Consider the following 20010-nt stretch of genomic DNA (forward strand, 5'->3'; position numbering starts at 1 on the left):
GAGAATCCACTGCATCCACTGAACAGTATCATCTCCAAGACAGAGGAGCAGCTTCAGCAACAGACTGCTGTCACTGCCCTGCTCCACTGACAGACTGAGGAGATCGTTCCTCCCGCACACTATGTGACTCTTCAGTTCCACCTGGCGGGGTAAACATTAACATTATACAGTGTTATTGTCTGTTATACCTGCCTCGAACTCTCCACCTTGCATTTTTTAACTTGCACTGCATTTTCATCACTCTTTAATTAATATTGTTTTTATCAGTATGCTGCTGCTGGAGAATGTGAATTTCCCCTTGGGGATTAATAAAGTTTTTATCTATCTATCTAATACTACTTCTACTATATATATATATATATATATATATATATATATATATATATATATATATATATGGATGGATATAAATATATATATATATGTTACATAGTTTACTGTCAAATAATGCAAAGAGTACATGACAAGTGTTTCGCCCTTATTTGGGTTCATCAGGCATACACACTCCACTGCTCCCCTTGTGGGGATAGAACCTTGGACGTCAGTGACAAAGTCCCTTTACGCTGCGCCACGGTGTGTGGTTCGTTTATTTGAAAGCCTGGAGATTGGAGTAATTACATTCATAGCATCCGTAGTCTGAGTCTCGATCTGATTGTATGGGTGGTTACCTGCCTTGCGCCGTGTGTTGGCTGGGATTGGCTCCACCAGACACCCACCCATGACCCTGTAGTTAGGACATAGTGGGTTGGATAATGGATGGATGGATGGATATATATATATATATATATATATATATATATATATATATATATATATATATATATATATATATATACTCAGCAAAAAAGAAACGTCCCTTTTTCAGGACTGTGTATTTCAACAATAATGTTTTAAAAATCCAAATAACTTTACAGATCTTCATTGTAAAGGGTTTAAACAATGTTTTCCATGCATGTTCAATTAACCATAATCAAATAATTAACATGCACCTGTGGAATGGTCGTTAAGACCTTAACAGCTTACAGAAAGTAGGCATTTAAGGTCACAGTTCTAAAACGCAGGACACTAAAGAGACTTGTCTACCGACTGTGAAAAACACCCAAAGAAAGATGCCCAGGGTCCCTGCTCATCTGCGTGAACGTGCATTAGGCATGCTACAGGGAGGCATGAGGACTGCTGATGTGGCTAGGGCAATAAACTGCCATGTCCGCACTGTGAGACGCCTAAGACAGCGCTACATGGAGGCAGGAAGGACAGCTGATCATCCTCACAGTGGAAGACCACGTGTAACAACACCTGTACAGGATCGGTACATCCGAATATCACACCTGCGTGACAGGTACAGGATGGCCACAACAACTGCCCGAGTCACACCAGGAACACACAATCCCTCCATCAGTGCTCTGTACGCAATAGGCTGAGAGAGGCTGGACTGAGGGCTTGTAGGCCTGTTGTAAGGCAGGTCCTTACCAGACATCACCAGCAACAACGCCACCTATGGGCACAAACCCACCTTCGCTGGACCAGACAGGAGTGGCAAAAAGTGCTCTTCACTGATGAGTCACGGTTTTGTCTCACCAGGGCTGATGGACGGATTCGTGTTTATCGTCGAAGGAATTGAGCACGTCTGGGACCTGTTGGATCGCAGGGTGAGGGCTAGGGCCATTCCCCCCAGAAATGTCCCGGAACTTGCAGGTGCCTTGGTGGAAGAGTGGGGTAACATCTCACAGCAAGAACTGACAAATCTGGTCCAGTCCATGAGGAGGAGATGCACTGCAGTACTTCAAGCAGCTGGTGGCCACACCAGATACTGACTGGTACTTTTGATTTTGAGCCTCCCTTCATTCAGGGACACATTGTGAAACATTTTTAGTTTATGTCTTATGGTGCTGACTCTTTTAGCGTTCATACAAATATTTACACATTAAGTTTACTGAAAGTAAAAACAGTTGAAAGTCAGAGGACATTTCTTTTTTTGCTGAGTATATATATACAGTAGAGTCTCGCTTATCTAACCTTCACTTATCCAACATTCTGTATTATCCAATGTCCCACTGCAAAAAAAAACCCAAAAAACGCATCAATCAGCAACAAGAACTGCAAGTTGTGAGCATGAGCTTTGCCTATTTTTTTGTTGCTAAGTTCATTTTTTCAGTTAAATGTTTCAGTTGTTTTGTTGTAAAACATGATTACAGTGGATTATGTGGCCAGCCCTATCTGGCGTGTGTGCATGTTTCTCTCTCTCTCGCGCGCGTGTGTGTGTGTGTGTGTGTGTGTGTGTGTGTGCGCGCGCGGGTCTCTCTTGTGCACGTGTGTCTCTCTTTCTCTTACACGTGTGTGTGTGCATGTGTCTGCGTGTGTCTCTCTCTCGCGCATGCATGTGTGTGTGTGCGTGTGCGCTCTCTTTCTCTCGCTGCACAGGGAATGCACAGGGAGAAACTGAACATGTGCGGAAATCATCGGCTCGCACAAATCGAAAGGGAAACAGGCTTGTTCCTATACTGAGTGTGTGGTCCTGAACAGAGGCAAAAGTTTGGCAAACTTTTTGGTCATAACCCGATTTGTACGTGTTCAGAGATGATTCAGAAACGAGCCACTGTATTAAATTTGTAATGTGTAATATTATAACATAGTTTGACGTTCAATAGGCTTTTTCTTAACACCTCCCATTATCCAACATTTTCGCTTACCTGAAAGTTCTGCCGGCCCGTTTATGTCGCATAAGCGAGACTCTACTGTATATATATATATATATGGTATTGTATGTACATATGTCTGTATTGCTCAGAGTTTTAAGTGTTTAAATATATATAATAGAATGACGGCTCCTGATTATAACACTTACATTGAAGAAAAACATAAAAAATATATGTAAGCTAATAAAATCAGGTTTTATGGGGAAAAAGGCCTTTGTCAGCTGTTTAATTTAGCATCTTCTATTTTACATATTTCCCATTATCATTTCAGAATGAAAAGAAACTTCCTAATCAACGAAGGTAGATAGAATTTATAAAGGACTACATGTTAACTAAGCGTTATTCCAGTATTTTTCTAAATATTTGTCCATTTTACAGTAAATTATTTTTCACACTATCACAGAAAATGATCAGCTACATCATGCAGTGGCGTCACTAGGGTTGGTGTCACCTAAAGTGGTAACCTAGGCCAGATTAAGACCCACACAGGCTTCTGAGTGACTTGATGAGCAGAACTTCTTAACAGAGAATTAATCATCATTTAAACAATATGCAGATACCCGTGCGTTTAATGTAGCGCAGTAATTCCCACTATTAATGGTGTGCAGATTGTTTCATTTAGACTCCTCTTGGTGATTTCAGCATTCGACACTCGATTGTTTCATCAAGCATTTCCCACTTGGTGTTTTCCGTGTGAAACACTGAACAGAAAGTTTAGAGACAGTCATTTGGGTGTCAACCCCTCTAATAGTGTCACCCAGTGCGATCCACACACTCTGCAACCTGCTGATGACACCACTAGCTACAGCTCATCTTGCAGCCCCACCACATTGAACTAACATCAATTTAAAGAAGTCCTGTCATAACGATTCAGCAAGAATTCAAGTGTTAACTTCTTCATATTGAATCTGCGCAGTATCTTTAACATGCTATATTCTGCTATAAACACTTGGAATTCAATTGATTTAGTGTTCCTCATTATTTTTCCTTCTCCATCTTTACCCCATATAGGTATATTTTTTTAAGTTTTAATAGTTATCAATTATCCTTGACGTATACAGCACCAACAACTGTCCAGCTTTGTCACAAGTTTCTGGAGAAAGGCAGAGCTATATTATATGCTAAAATTGGTCTTGCTGATACCAATCAAATTAGTAGGCTGGTAATAATTACACTGTCATCATCAAAACAGTATCATGGTTTAATTACATAACATCATTTTAATAATTGAAAAGGGAGAAAGTGAATGCAATGCCATTGTACAATTTTCCTTAATTTTTAATCTCCATGATGGTTTTCTTGCATCTTAAATGGCTTGGAGACACAATAGCATAAGCCTGTAAGCTAAGGTCTCACCACTGCCTGCATAAAATATTTGCTATTATATAAAAACTGCTCTTCTTCATTCTTCTAAATTTGTGGGTTTTTGTTCCACCGTGTAAGGTAAAGCAGTGATGTTTCTGAATTATGAGGGTTAAATTTGCTGTAGTAGTATGGCAGATTTTTTTTTAATCTGTTAAAAATGCAAATTATTTACGTTGCTACAGCAAAATCATGGAAATTTTCAATGTGATGCAGCTTTTTTATTTCAGCATTTCTTACAAAAAATGTTAGGAGAGTATTTACTGAATGATATTCACCTTTGAAAAGAATGTATAACAGAGATGAATGGACCGTGATAAAAAGAGGTCGAAAATGGAACCCTTTGTTGTCTTAAAATCTCCAAATTCACATATATGAAGTATCAAATTTTGTTTTCATTAGAATTAGAATTATTGATAAAATGGAGCTGAATATGTGCATTCTTCAATTATGCCAGTCCAACAACACACACATATTTATCCTGTGCTTATTTTCTTGTAACCTGCTGTGTGTTAATGATTAACAATGTACTAAATATAGTACAAAAGTTATTTAGTGAAATAGTGGAGATTGTGATGGGAATCTCTTGAGGCAGCTTCTTCAGTCAGTGACCCCTTATAACACATTTTTGTCTAAAAACTATAAAATATGTAACAGAGCATTGTTTTCAAGGTGGGCCCATTTCAGAAAGACAAGCAGATTGCTAGTGTGAATGCTGATACAGTAAAATAATTTAAACATATTCACAGAGACAATAAAAATTGCATTTTTAAGTCTTCACATAAACAGAAACTTTCATTTATTGCTTCTAATGCCTGACTGAAACTGTATTCATAATCAGTTTGCTATTAAACTGGGGTAGCAGAAACACTTACCGATATCTGGGGACATTGGCCTTGACTTTCCTCTGACTTTCTGGATTTTCTCTTCTTTCACAGTTTTCACTTTTGTCTTAGTCTCCAAATTAGATCCCCTGTCTGTTGTCTCAGGGTGTATTAGGATTTTTGGGATCTCTAGTCTGGAATGAGGGGTCATGGGACTCTCATGGGGCTCAATTTCCATTTCTTCTTCTTCTTCTTGTTTAAGAACATAGAAGCCTGGAGAGGGGACTGGCAAAGTTCTTTCAAAGTCTGTGACTGGGCAAGCCTGGAGCGGTGCCTCTTCTTCTTTGAGTATTTCATTTTCAGTTATTGGAATTAAAGGTTTCAGATCAGCCCATTGAACTGAATGTTCTGTTTCCTCAGTTTGTATCATTGTAGCTGGGAAGGAAGGAGGAGGTGAATCTTCTCTTCTTCTCTGTAGTGGTTCAAGAGGTAAAGAGACCGAATGTATTTCTCTCTGACTGATGTGTCCCCATTGTTCTCTTATGCTAGAAGGCTTTTCAGTAGCTGAAGAAACTGCCGTACTGTCTACCAAGCCATCATTTTCTGATGATAGGTCACCAGTTGCAATGCTCCTAACTAATGGTTTCCTAATATTTAAAGGCTGTTGTGTTATTTGCTGTTGTTGTTGTTGCTGCTGTGGTTGCTCTTGTTGCTGCTGCTGGATCCTTTCTCTGTCTTGTAACTTTTTAATTACCTGAGGTGGAATGGGCTCTAACTTTTTTAAAGGGGCTCTTCCACTCCTGTGAGCAATCTGATCAGTGGAGAAGGATTTTCCAAGTTGAGGCTTCCCCACAACTTTTTTAATGCGCTGTAGTTCTTCCGTGAATTTGTTCTCGATATCCTGAATTTTATGTGTATATCGAGGCCTATCATCAAATGAGGAAGCTTTTTGTTTGAACATTGATCTTCTCTGAGCCGCCTCAGCTCTTAATGCTTCCCGCAAGTCCTCTCTTGAGCTCTCTCTTGAGATTCCAGTTCTGCTCCTTTCATCATCAGACTGCTCAAAGGAACGTGCTCGATGGAATCCAGCCCAAGAACGACCAGAAATTGATCCCTCGGGCTGGTCAATACTACGTCTTCTTTCTTCAAAGTAACGCACTTTCTCAAAGATTTTAGAACTTGCACGTGTCAACTTGGGGGAGGGACGCAGGGTCAGATCTTTCCTTGAATATTCACTTAGTGGTGTTTGTGGACGGGATTCCTGGGTGCTGGTCTGAGAGAGTGCAGACGATTTAGGCTGTTTGATCTTCTCTTCAAATTCTCCTGGGACTGTGTCCTGGTACTCGACGGGGGTTATTACTTTCTTACGTGGGGTCAATGGGGTGAGAGGGGCTGACGCAGAGCGACCGGGCAAGGACGTCGAGCTACAACGTTGGCCAAATTTGGGAGAGGGAGGTGGGAGAACTTGGGGTCGGGAAGAGGGATACCTGAGGGACCCCAGGTCCCGTTTCTGCTCCAGCTCAGCAGCCTGGCAGCCATAGTCTTCCCTCAAAACGTCTTCAGAAAGGCTCCTGAAAGAAGGTGATTAAGGGAAACTTTCTGTTAGAGCCAAGGTCTAGGAGGTGGTGGAACCCAGCGGTTGGGAATTAGGCAGCAAGGCAGTGGCCTTTATATCAATAACTGGGGGCTAAGTGTCTGGTTTTTAAAACGTGCTACTGTATGTGAAGGAAATGTCAAACACTACATACCATAACAAAACTTTGTGAATGATTATGTATAATCTTGGAACTAAAGGAGCACTGTGTTAGCAGGAAGGTCTGGGAAGCAGCACAGTAAAAGACAGTACTGTCAGGTTAGCAAATGATAAATGATAAGTGGCTTGCCTTTACTGTACATTCTCTCACTGCAAGCAGAGCTTAATCAGAAATATTATGCAATTTGTAAGTGTGTGGTGAGTCATGAACATCATTTAACATGAAAAGAAAAAGAATTGGTGCCACACAGTTATCATCGAAATGATTCAGCTGCAGTAAATATGGTGCAGACAGCATCGTGTGGAAAATAAAAATATTTCAAACATGATTTTGTATCGCACAGGAAAATAAGTATAAAATGTTAACCAGATTGAATCTGTAAAAGTAAGAGAGGCCAGAATTCCACCACAACGTTAGACTACAGTATATTTTGTTTACTGTGCAAAAGTGTTCAATAAAGGCTGTGCTGAAATACATAACATGCAAAAAATATGGCCATGCAAAAAGAGTAGCTCATCACATTTTTCAGTTGGAATTGGTTAAAAAGTGTGAATTTAATATTATTAAATTATAAAAGCTGGTCTTAATAAATAGCAACAAAGCGAAAACATACCCACACAAAATTACCTTTGTGCAGTATGCCATTTCATTTTTTAAGACATAATGCCCTTGTGTTAGATTACATCAAAACAGAGGTATCAACAAGGTCATTAGGTTTACTACTACTGCTTGAAGAAAAGGCATCATTTCCATGAAAGTCAAATAATAACAATAAAGTAGAAAATATTCAAAATGTGAAGGTTAATGAAAGCAAAAAAGCTGCATGCCACCAAAGAAAAGCCCAACAAAGTAAAATCCCAAACATCCACTCTACAGCATGCAGAATAAACAATGATAAACCAAAGGGGTCGATGGTACCATATACACCAAGAGAAATTCAAAACGGTATTGAACTAATGCTTCACGAGTACATTAAAGCAATATTGAAATTCAGTCAAATAGCCCCATATCAAAATAATGTACAAGGAAAATGAAACTAATATGCAACTGCTTGGTTTACAACTTGGAAATTACTTTATATTGAATGCAAAGGAAATAGAGAATGCAGAATTTTCAGTTTAGTCAAACATATGTTGAATTTAATTTTGTCACATAAAAAATGACAGTAGTGTCCGCTGACATAACAAAGTAGTCACATTGATTTTAGCATCACTATGCCGGGACTAGTGAAGGTAAAAAGAATTGCATAGTGACCAGTCTATGTTGAGATTTGTTACACCATTTCCACCTAGGCACCTATGTTTATAACTTAAAGCAGAAAATGGTAGTCCTTGATGTTTTGGAGACAATTTAATAAATTGTGTGTGTTTTTTTTTCTCACTATAAGAGGTATACTTTAAAAGATTTCCATTGTTCTGCTCTTTTGAGATACGAGTCGGGCAGAATTTAAGAGAGATCCTAAAAGAATGAGCAAATAATTTGTCTGAAGAGTTACTCTGTAGTGCTTGACCGACAACAATGAGTTACTTTTGAATGTCTGGTTTGGCTTGCTCAAGGAGGTCGCTGGCAGGCTTTACCTACACACTGGCTACTCTGAATTAGTAACTCTATGGTATTATAAGTTGATTATGCTTATCAACATCAATGTTAATTGTTAAAATTAATACTAAATTTAAAATTACTTACTGTAAAACAAGTGAAACTTTACAAAATGTACAACAGTTCTCCAGAAACCTAATTTGTAGTGTTTGCATGAATGTTTTAATTTTAACAACTTCACTTTTTACCCTATGGTGCTAATTTCATCTACAAAAAGTATTACTACCTTTTTAAATTACTTAGTGTGAAACCTTGTAAAAGGTGCAACTCTCCAGAAATGTCATTTTTAGTGTAAGAAACTTGTTTTGAAGCAAAGTTAATAATTTTAAGAATGTCACTTTTTTCGCTATGATGTAACTTTCTTCTACAAAAACTGTTAATATTATTACTATAGTTTAAAATTACTTAGTATGAAACGAGTAAAACTTTTTAAAACGTAAAAAATTTTTGAAGTGATGCGTTAATAGTTTTAACTTTACTTTTTACCCTTTGATGCTATTTTCATCAAACTGCTAAAATGATTACAAACTTATAAAATTACTTATTGAGAAGCTTTTTTAAATAAACAACAATTTTGCAGAAAATACATTTTTGGCGTTAAAATGAAAGGTTTTGAAGTGGTGTTAATAATTTCAATGACATTACTTTTTACCTTTTTTTGATGCTACTTTCGTCTAGAAAAACAGCTAAAATTATTACTACACTTCAAAATTACTTTAAAATTAGTGTGAAACTTAATAAAATAGACAACAGTTCCCCAGAAATTACATTTTTAATGTTAAAATGAAGGGTGGCGCAGTGGTAGCGCTGCTGCCTCACAGTTAGGAGACCCGGGTTCGCTTCCCGGGTCCTCCCTGCATGGAGTTTGCATGTTTCCTCCGGGTGCTCTGGTTTCCTCTCACAATCCAAAGACATGCTGGATTGGCGATTCTAGATTGGCCTGTTTGTGTGTGTCCTACGGTGGGTTGGCACCCTGCCCAGGATTGGTTCCTGCCCTGTGTTGGCTGGGATTGGCTCCAGCAGACCCCCGTGACCCTGTGTTCGGATTCAGCGGGTTAGAAGATGGATGGATGTTAAAATGAAAAGTGTTAATAATTTTAACATTGGTTTTTACAGTATGGTGCTATGTTCTTCTAATACAACTGTTAAAAGTATTACTTCATTTTGAAATTACTGTGTAGAACTTTATAAACTGTTCTCCAGAAATGGAATTTGTAGTTTTGGAATGAAAGTTTTTGAAGTCAAGTTAATTATTTTTGTATGGCCTATAGCTTCTCTTAGGCCATTATCAAAGGGTGGGCCTCATTATACTTGTATAAATGAGTGATATTTACCAAATAGTTGCATTTTCCTGCACAATCTTTGGAAAATTCTGCATAGGAAGGACTATTCTGTTATTCACGCATCATATTCTGTTGCTTTTCTGTTAAATTACCTTATTTTTTCAAAATAAAAATACCCCACTTGTTTACAACATAACCCAATATTCAATGGATTTGAGATCTTTAAAGACATTTTTAATCTTAAAAAAAAATTTAATTTAAGGTTGGCCAGTGCAAAAAGCATACTACATGGCTGATCCTTTAATTATTTCTTGTTCAAGCAAGTTTTGATACTGCATTGTTCAATACCTTTGTAATCTATTGGAGTTAATGGTAGAAACAAAGGACACTAGGAATGAATGAAGAAAGGAGGTCAAAGGAAAGCATAATAAAAAATAATGAGGAAGAGAAAGGATTTTCAAAATAAAAAAAATTTAATGACATCCCTCATTCTGATTCACTTGTTTGAATTTTTTTTTTAACGTGTTGAACCACATCATTTACTTTGTGGCAATTTCAGTAAACAAAAAAAAAAAAAAAGAAATGTCTACAATTGATGTTAAAATTGATTTTATTATAATTATTTCGTGGAGGAAGAACAATGCTACCATTGCTAAAAATACTCCATGAAATTGTAAAAGCAACAGAGTGATAAACACCGAAATTTAATATTATAACCAAGGGCAAAAAAACAGATCAGATTTAAATACCACTGATGTGTCATACTGTAGTCACATTATATTGTGCTGCAGGACATATTTGATGTTTACAGCTAAAGTGGAATGCTTGTTGTTGAAAATATACTCACTGATCATTTTAAATCCAGGAAATCTTTAAAGCCCTGCCACTCAGCTCAGTCCACGGCTGGCCACTGCGGTTGCAGGTGTTCTTTGAAGCCTGTCTGTTAAACATGGCTAATTCTTGGACTCCCGGATTGGATTGACTTCCTATTTTCATGTTTCACAACCTGAACTGTGAATGTCAAATTCACTGGAAAAATTTTACAAAGCTGTATATTTGTAAAGAAAGCTGTGTATTAAACTGTTGACTATTTACTCTCTACTGCGTTAATACTTTACTTTTTCTTTTCAAAATTTAATTTATTTGCATTGAAAGGGCTCAAGTGCAAGTGACAAACATTTGGAAGTTTTCTGTTGGATTTATTAATTAGTATCAATTTATTTTACAATTGTTTAGAAGGAGAGTGTAATAGGGACATTGAAGAGGCCAAATAGAGTTCAGTTACCTCAAATGTTACAGAAGACCAAAACCCAAAAAGTGAGTTTATTCCAGATTCTCATTCTGAACAAAGAAACTGGAAAACAATAAGCCTTCATATGAAATTGTAATAACATCTCAAAATTGACTGTGATTAAGAAAGTGGATTAAGAAAGTCCTGCAGTCACAGAAACATTACATGGACTGAGTTGAGTAGCCAGGTTTTAAAGAATTTCATTTTACATCATAGATAGTTTTCTTCCAAGTGTACAAAGAATATTCATTTCCATTTTGTGAATTGCCTCTTTTATATTCTCTCCATGGTAGCTACATTTCTGAACTGATCTATGAATTAGATCCTTCAAGTTCCCTCTTAAAAATGTGTCTCACGTCTGTTTTATAGCGTGTACGTTCAAAGCACTTGATCTGCGCCTACATGTCAGCTGTGTTCGGCATACCTTGCAATAAGGAACCTTGCTTTCACATTTCAATAATGTGCTTTGTTAATATTTTGTATCAGTGAAGAGATTTATTTTACACTTAGAAAGATAAATCACAAGGTACATCGTAAAGTACATATTTTGTCCATACTATCCAGAATGGTGACGCGTATTTAATATTGGAAAAAAATGGGATTTATGAAATAACAAAGCACTAACATCTAGGCGCAGGATAAATACTTAGTTACATACATGTTTTACCCAATTCCAGACTGGGAGCCCACAATAACACAATATGAAATCATGGATGCGGGCACTAAGCAGGTAGTAAAGTAAGTTTCTAATTGTTACAAAACAAATTGTATCCTTTTGGAAGTAAAACAGGACAAAACCACTATGGACAGTTTGACATAAGACAAAGTAAGGTGTAACAGGCAGGTAAAAATTTTACTTTCAATCTAAAGAGCAATTAACTTTAAATACCATTGGAGATTTGTTCTTCTTTTTAATTTAACTACCGTATACATGTCACTCTAGTAATTAGGTTATTCTAGATGAGAATCCCCTCAAATACTTGATACATAAGGAACTGCTGAAAATGTGTTAAGTATAGAGTTTTCATCATCGGGTTTTTGCCAGAACTATATTCTTGAATCTACTTTGGTTTGCTTTATTCTTCACTAGCACATAGTGCTACAAGGTGAAACGTTAATTTGCACTGAGCGTAAAAACACAGAATAATTCCAAATAAAAGTAAAAATACTATTAACAGTTAAACATTGTCGAGCAAACATGCTGAAATAAATACCTTTGTTTTAAAGGGAAGGGGTACTTTCAAATGAATGCTATAAAATGTCTTCATATTACAACGAAAATAATCCTGTACCATAAAATACAATAAGAATAATTTGCAGGTAGTAAGAAAAGTTTTAAAGCAAACGTTATGCTACTGACTCACTGTCTTGTTCCCCAAATAACTCACAAGTTGTGCTTTTTTTCATTAAATCAAACTAACGCAAATATATACCTTACAGGTTTCAAAATGAAGCTTGAGCTTAAAAAGAGGGGCTTCAACACAAAAAGAGCCAAAATTCTTCTGCAAGCAAGTGCAGCAAAAAAAAAAAAATAACAAAATTAAAAATAAAAAAGTTAAATGAGGGATGGCAGGGTCACATTTGAAAATTATTAGCTTTGCTCCCTGCGGACCCTGGCTGTAACACTGCTAATGGAACTTCCCTTGATATGGACTGTGGGTAAGAGAGGACAGCATGGCCAGAATGTACAGGGAGATATTCTAGTTTCTGTTCTAAGCAGCTTGAGTTCTGATCCGTCGCAATGCAGATGAAACATTCGAGAAGCACATTACCACCATTCTCATGAGACTGAAAAGTGCGGAAAGCTTAAAAACATCCAGGCACCCCTATGGAAAATCCAACCATCTATTTTATGATCTACCTTCAAAAGATAAGACAAAATCAGTCTCAGTCACAATCTAACAGATCTGCTGGTTAGTAACAGTACCAGGACAAAAAAGTATATTCACCAAAAGTAATGGTCTACAAATCGGGTGAGTCTTCTCTTAATGATATTTTGAGGCTTGCAGTAATTATTCATTAACAAAACCAGCCATCAATTAAAAACCTCCAGATCAAAAGTAGACTGCTAGAATAGTATTGATATGATATTTAATACATATGGATATTTACACTGCGGTGGGTTCGCACCCTGCCCGGGATTGGTTCCTGACTTGTGCCCTGTGTTGGCTGGGATTGGCTCCAGCAGACCCCCGTGACCCTGTGTTCGGATTCAGTGGGTTGGAAAATGGATGGATGGATATTTACAATGTGTTTTTATAAAAGCTCTTTTCCTATTGTGGACAGCACAACCCATTTCAGAAACATAGTTGGCTTCTAGTATTTGGGTTGAATCATAAGCTAAGGAGTTCTTCTATTACACGTGTGCTCTGTGCAGAAGGCACCCACTTGAGTCTGTAAAATTCACCTTATGGTATAGATACAGAGACAAATTATGTGGCATGACTTCACAAAAGGAGGAACTGATTAAAACCGTTGCTGTTAAAAGTAAATCTACTTTAAAATTGATAAATTATTTTCTTTTTCTTTTAAGTAAAGCAAAGTTATTCTTGGAAGAGTAAGTAATCTTAATTTAGGGGAACATGTATAGAAAGGTTGACACATCTGGTGCGGACACTTAAATGAGAGTGTGTGTACCTAGCGGAATAAGTTTCACATACACAGCCTCGCATGCAATGTGTGTTTGCCAGGACTGTTTCGAGTTTTGCTGTTACATTAATCCGATTGAAGTCGTTTCTAGATATTGGCTCAAAGGATTATCTTCTTCTGCTCAAAAGCGGTCATCAGACATGTACTTCAGTGTTTTAAGTGGGCACCTATCTGCACATTTGCAAAAGATGCCAAAAAGAACTGGTAATGTACATTATATTTCTGGTCACATTGAGATATCAGGTGAATGGCACTACGATCTGGAGGCTGGTATACAATAGAAGTCTAGTTGAGGAGTGCTGGACACTCTCAGCAGCGAGCAGGCCACGTCAACAGTTGGATCTGTCAGCACTACCTAATTGTAAAAGAAAATTAGTTTTCACTTTATACTATTTTAAACATTTTTTGGGATGGATGTCATGCTTCATAATCATAATCATAACAAAATGTTAAAAAGTTTGCTTACTCTACTACAATTTGGGACACCTTGAATACACTGCTTTGATTCTGCTCAAATATTACAATTACACTATGTGCTCAAGAATAACAGTTAGAAAACTATACAAATAGAAAAGCACAGTATCAGTTTGGAGAGTTCTTCACTAACATCACACGTAAGAAAACGTTTTATACCGTTCAATAAAGCTAACATTTATTACTGATGTTAACAAGAATAACACACAATGGTTATTGTGCTTAAAAAATAGCACTAAATATTCACTCAGAAAATTGAGCATTCACAACAGTATTTATAAGTTGGTATATTGCCTTCCTTTGTCATTTTAACTAAACATTACAGAAATACTAAGTTTTTTTTTTTTTTTTTTACTTTTTGAAACGCAGAAGACACTTCAGGCATCTAAACGATGGAGTTTTATCATCGTTTGTCACAGGACACCAAACCCCTAAGGACAGACAATGCAAACTGTAGGCACAAAACGGTCAACTCCACAATAATAAAAAACGATATATAAAAATAGTGCGGCTGGCCTACTAGCCATGTAATGTCCCCTCCTTTATTATAGAACCCTTGTAAGCTAACACTATATTTTTGTTGGCATCCCATACTGAGCAACCTGTCCAGTTTTGTTCCCCTATCATCCCTTTTTCATCCTAGTTGTCTCCTGCTCAGGGTTCAGCTTGTCTAAAAATACAGCATACTTGATTCGACTAAACAGGCATTTATTGCTCCTGTGTCTTTTGCATGTGGCCAATATAAATTTTACGTAAAGCAGATCAGTCCTTAAACCTCGGCAGTTTGCTGTAGATGATGAAGCTACATCATCAAATTCCTTTCTATCTAAAGAAAATGAGAAAATAACCAGTTACACAATTTTTTTAATATATCATTATTTTTATCTGTTTTTAAGGAACTTCATAATTGGGATGCATCCTTTACTGAAATTTTGAGAAGCTAAATTATTAGTTTCAATGCTTATATGATTAATCCCATCCCACTGCATCTTTGTACTGTTTTAGCTAAGCTAGATCATTATATTGCTGTGTAACAGTCAGTAACTTGATAGTGACAGTTTGCTTTAAGTTTTAATAGATCAGCTAAAACTGTTTACAGAAAAAAAAATCAGAAGCGTACTCCCATCATGGAGCAGTTCAAATGACATTAAAATGAAACAGTTCCTCCAAACTAAAGAAACGCTGCTTTCATAACCTAAATAGGTGTCTCACTGTACATTTTTTATATAGGTGTCCTCGTGTTTATTCATCCAAAACGGCAAATTTTATTTTATTTTGTTTTCTCCACTAATGTGAAAAAAGCTACTGTACTTAGTGTTACAGCAAGGGTCCACTACAGCTTTTTCTTGTCTTGTCTTTTCTTTTTTATCTTTATTTTACTTACAGAGGTATAGAAAAAGTCCTTCCTCTATAGAGACTGAAAGTGCTACCGTAGTAATCACTAGCTAATGAGACACTTTCCTCAGACCCCCAGACTGGCCGGGACAGATTGGCGCGGGATGCCCGAATCAGAGGCTCGACCCCTAGGTGCCTGATCTGGGTGCCGGGTGGCTCCCGTCCGTTAGCTTGCCTGGAAGGCTTGGAGTAGGAGTCCTGCTGCGTGGAAACTGTGACTCTTGAACTCAAACCCGCTGTCTCCTTTTCCACGACTGTGTTTTGACTTCCTGCCCAGCTCTCGGCCCTGGACCCGCGTCTGCCTGATGATGGTGTTGTATCAGGGGTGGTGTCCATCATCCGCTCTGAATCACCTGAAAGAACAATAGAAACATTGGCTGTGAAAATATATAATAGAGAATTTGCTCAAGTGTTAGAAAGGTTTTTCTTCACACAGAGAACCATAAACTTGCAATATGTTACCAAGCAGTGTGGTAGACAGAATTTCTTTGGCGACCTTCACAACTTGACTTAATGTCATTTTGGAGAAATCAGGTAAATGTTATTCAGAAGCTTTGCTTGGCTTAATACCCTGTACTTTTCAAAACTGTTCTAATTTGCATCTTCAACGCAAAATATTTGGATGAATAATTCATTAATTATTATAATTATTCTCATTAAACAATTACCTTTTTCATTAAATATGGCATCCGATTATTACTTACAATTTAGTATATTGATAAGGGGTGTACCAAAAGCAATGAGCTACTGAAACATGCAATATTGTAACCAGTCATTTCATTTATCATCATCATCAATGATTCTAAAAAGACACTGCCACATTTTGTTACATGTTCACAGTTTGGTGCCAGAAAATGGCTGACAAGCACTTATTGTTTTTACAACATGCAGCTATTGTATTTTTTATTAGAAAAGAAATCTTCATGTCTGATCTTCACATACTGTTTTAAATGACACATAAAGATATCTGCATTGGTTCCAGTAGTGTAAGGCCAAGGATAAAACACTTTAAACTATTAGTCACATTAATTCATGGATGAACTCTTGCAGGGCATAATAAATATCCACCTACAAGTACTAGGACTTTGGAAGAAGTCGCACAAGAACTCAGCTGTAATCACAGTAGTGAACCTTTTGGGCTGAGGGAGAGCAATCTAGTGTTTTAGTATTTTGAGATAGCTGGTTGCCCTTTTAAACAAACAACTGAATGCCTGTCTATGTTAAGTAATGTATTATTCTTAGAAGGACCATTGTATGTTAACATTCATTTTGGACTTTGTAAAAGAAATATTTACTGTCAGGTAAACCAGGTACTAGCCTTTACCTGTTTAATTTCAATGATTTTTCTATAAAAATGTACACTTGCAACTTGATACTCATGAATAAAATGAGTGATCTTTCTTCTGGAAGCTTCTGAATGTATGTCTTGCACTCTGAACAGCCTTCCAGTTTAATATCCTGTGGGTTTATTTGTGAATAACAGGTTGAGGTAGACCAGTCTCTTATTGTTTTATGTCCTCTTGTTCAGCTAATTGTGGCTGTCATGATCTCCTAACTGACATCTACAGTACTCTTGTACTCTGCAAACATGACAATACGTCTACTATTACAGTATACATTTTAAAGAACTCTCAACATTGGAACAGGCAGTGACAAAACTCTTGCACTAATTAGACAGAATGATTCATTTTCTGTTCATTTTGGAAAAGAAAAAAAGAAAAACTGAGGACCAAAATCAGTTTATAGGAGCTTGCATTAAAATATGAGAACCGTTGAAGTATAGAAACATATTTTGAATAGATAGTGTAGTGGAATGTCTAAGACACTGGAGCTTAAATCACAGGTTTGTCAATTCAATTCCTACCATCAGCTCGCTTTGTGACTCTGATCCACTCCGTTCTCTGGAGCTCCAGAGTAATTAAGCAGTTTTATTGTGTTCTGACCTTTTAGGATTCTTTGGACAAAGTTGTCAGTCAAATAAATATACAGACACTAGTGTCTTTATCATTACTAATGTTTCTAAAGAACTGTACAACATTCTACAGTTATAAACTGTTTTCCTAAGTCTGTTTCTGAGGTTCCATATGTCTTGATGCTCATGGAAAATAAATGCCTTTCTGATCTCTTTGGCCTTATTCACTACCATTTCTGACTTTCAATAGTTTCTCCCATTCACTCTGATAATAATGACACCACCATGCTCTACTTCAGCTTGGACCATTAGTTGTAAGAGCCATGTGCTGCTACAGCAGCCTGTGATAATATTGTTATTAGACTGTTTGGTACATTCCTACCTCCACCCCCTATTTGATTAATACATATTGGTATGTCCCTAGCTCCCTTTTTGCTATTGGTGCTGCTAAAGTCTTTGCTTTACCTTCCGCCATATTGTATTTTAGGTTAAGGAAATTATTATCCTTTTACCTTCGAGTTGTCAATGGTTTTCACGTCCTAGCTCTTGTATGAATTCTTGCATGAAATCTATATTAAAGTATGCAGATTTTCAGCCTTGACTTTCTTGGTGAGTAAAACTATCTGTCCATGTTCACTACAACCAGTGGGGCGACGCACACTCCGTACGGACTGGGTCGTGGGAGAGAAGCCTCGCTCAGGGACAGAATAAGCCATATCCACAATTTATCACATACGTAAACTTGTTTAGTAATAAACAATATATTGTAACTGATGTTGAATTTCAAAACCTACTTTTGATGATATGCTTGGTGCCAAAATTTTACTGATATATTTCCTACCTTGTCTCGTTATCTATCATTGCATTGTGTGTAACTATTTGTATTTCCTGCCTTGGATTTTGATTGAACTGATTAGTTCGTAGATTTAATGCTATATTGTAATCATAGTTGTTCTGTCATGTCATGATCCCTGCTATATACTTCACTATAAAATAAAATTAGACCAATTAATCATTAATACTGCTGCCTCATCTCTCAAGAGCCTTGGCATCTTCTCTCCATGTCTGCATATGTGTTCTTCAGGTTTCTACCAAATTGGGAGACATATTGGCCACACCCATAGCTCTTCCTTCTTTGCCAGGATTTTCAGCATTCACACCTGGTAACAATAATTACTCAGCACACCCATGAGCAGAGGGTCAATGAAAATTTGGTTTTATGTGGGTTTACATATAATTTGAACACTTTGTGTTTTAAGGTCTGGTTGTGTACCATTTGCCATTGCTTTATTTTTGGGGTCCTTTATATAAGTTAGTTTGGGCTATGGACTAAACATGATGTCATGTTATTAGACTATGCATAATTTGAAATGTTTGGGAATCTATTTTAACTCTTTGAGGGCTAAATATTTTTTCCAAAAAGCAAAGGTTTCACTCAGAAGTCAACATTAAACGTCTATTGCTGCATGCTGTGGCTGTCAGTTTCCCAAGAATGTGCGGCTTGCTTGCTGCCAGGCTGTCTTTGCGTGGCTGGGACGCATTCGCAGTGCATTGCAATCTGGTTTCTACCTCTTATCATTGTTAAGTGGCAGTCCTCCCTGGTGAACATTGTCAGTACCATGACTAGCTGGGGACCGATCAGCTGAAGCTGAAACCTCACATTCATCTTCGATCACTTGTATCAAAAACCTGAGTCCGACAAGTCATAGTCCAGTTCAGAGATAATAGACAACATGGAGTATTTTGCTTTACACATTCGCTTTGATCTCTCGCCAGACGTCAGTGCAATTTTTGCCGTTGTGTGCACCTTGCTACTCACGAGAGGGCAGGGAATCGCGGTCAAAGCAATGAACTTTCCTTCTAGCATTGAGAGTCCAACTAAAATGTAATGGTAGGTTTTGTCACAGTTTACAGTTGATTACCATCATCAACTCCTCCTTTTGACAAAAGTCAACATCAGCCCTGAAAGAGTTAAAATAATTATTCACCATCATGAGCTTTTTTTTTCTAAACTCTTCCATGTATTACTGGAGAATCTAGTTATTGCTGTTATGTAAATTACACCTTCATTATGTAGCTATTTGATTATGTCTAAAAATATATATATATGCTATTCTCTTTAATGCTGATAACTCCTCTGTATATGTATACACGTATGGGCTTAAACCTTTTTCTTAATCCACACCACCAGCAAAGTGAGTAAAGACGTCATTCCCATTGAGACTCCAAATCTGTTCATACATAGCAAATAACAGTTGCTCAAAGTGCATACATGACAAAAAAAAAACACAGAAAACAACAGAAAAGTAACAAAAATAGATTTGCACAAAAATCATTTCTGAAGTCTCATGGAGGTAAGATTACTGATAACTCTAAAATGGCCCTCTGTGAGCATGTCTTGTGATGATTTGATGTCCTATTCAGTACTGTTACCTGCTTTGTGATCAGGGTTACCATCTGCAATCCTGTAATGGAAAGAAATGTTTGAGAAATCAAGTAGATGGACACATGACTGATTGTAACTCAGCCAAGCCAGACTTGTTAAGAAGGATAACCTTAACTGTAAGTGTAGATAACAGGAATTCATTGTGATGTGATGTTCATCCATGAATCTGGAAGCTTATGATGATATGTCAGTTAAACTGCATACACAATTAAGCAGTAGCTATTGCAGGAGATATCAGTCACAACAGAACTAAAGACAGTGTGTGAAAGATATTTCCCAGAATGGTGTTGTCCTGTTGCTTGAACCACTCAAAACTTCATGTAAC

General features: G+C 37.1%; 1 protein-coding gene across 3 annotated transcripts in view; it reads right to left on the minus strand.

Annotated features, from left to right (window-relative positions):
- spega (striated muscle enriched protein kinase a) overlaps positions 1–20010 on the minus strand; it is a 418725-nt gene that overhangs the window by 228581 nt on the left and 170134 nt on the right. For all 3 annotated transcript variants that reach the window (XM_039756374.1, XM_039756377.1, XM_039756375.1), the window contains 2 exons: positions 15503–15680; positions 4934–6453 (listed from right to left, as the gene is read on the minus strand). In XM_039756374.1, the coding sequence (XP_039612308.1) occupies positions 4934–6453; positions 15503–15680 (1698 nt within the window). The remainder of the gene's footprint in view (positions 1–4933; positions 6454–15502; positions 15681–20010) is intronic.

The sequence above is a fragment of the Polypterus senegalus genome, chromosome 6 (genome assembly GCF_016835505.1).
Source record: "Polypterus senegalus isolate Bchr_013 chromosome 6, ASM1683550v1, whole genome shotgun sequence".
Classification (NCBI taxonomy): domain Eukaryota; kingdom Metazoa; phylum Chordata; class Cladistia; order Polypteriformes; family Polypteridae; genus Polypterus; species Polypterus senegalus.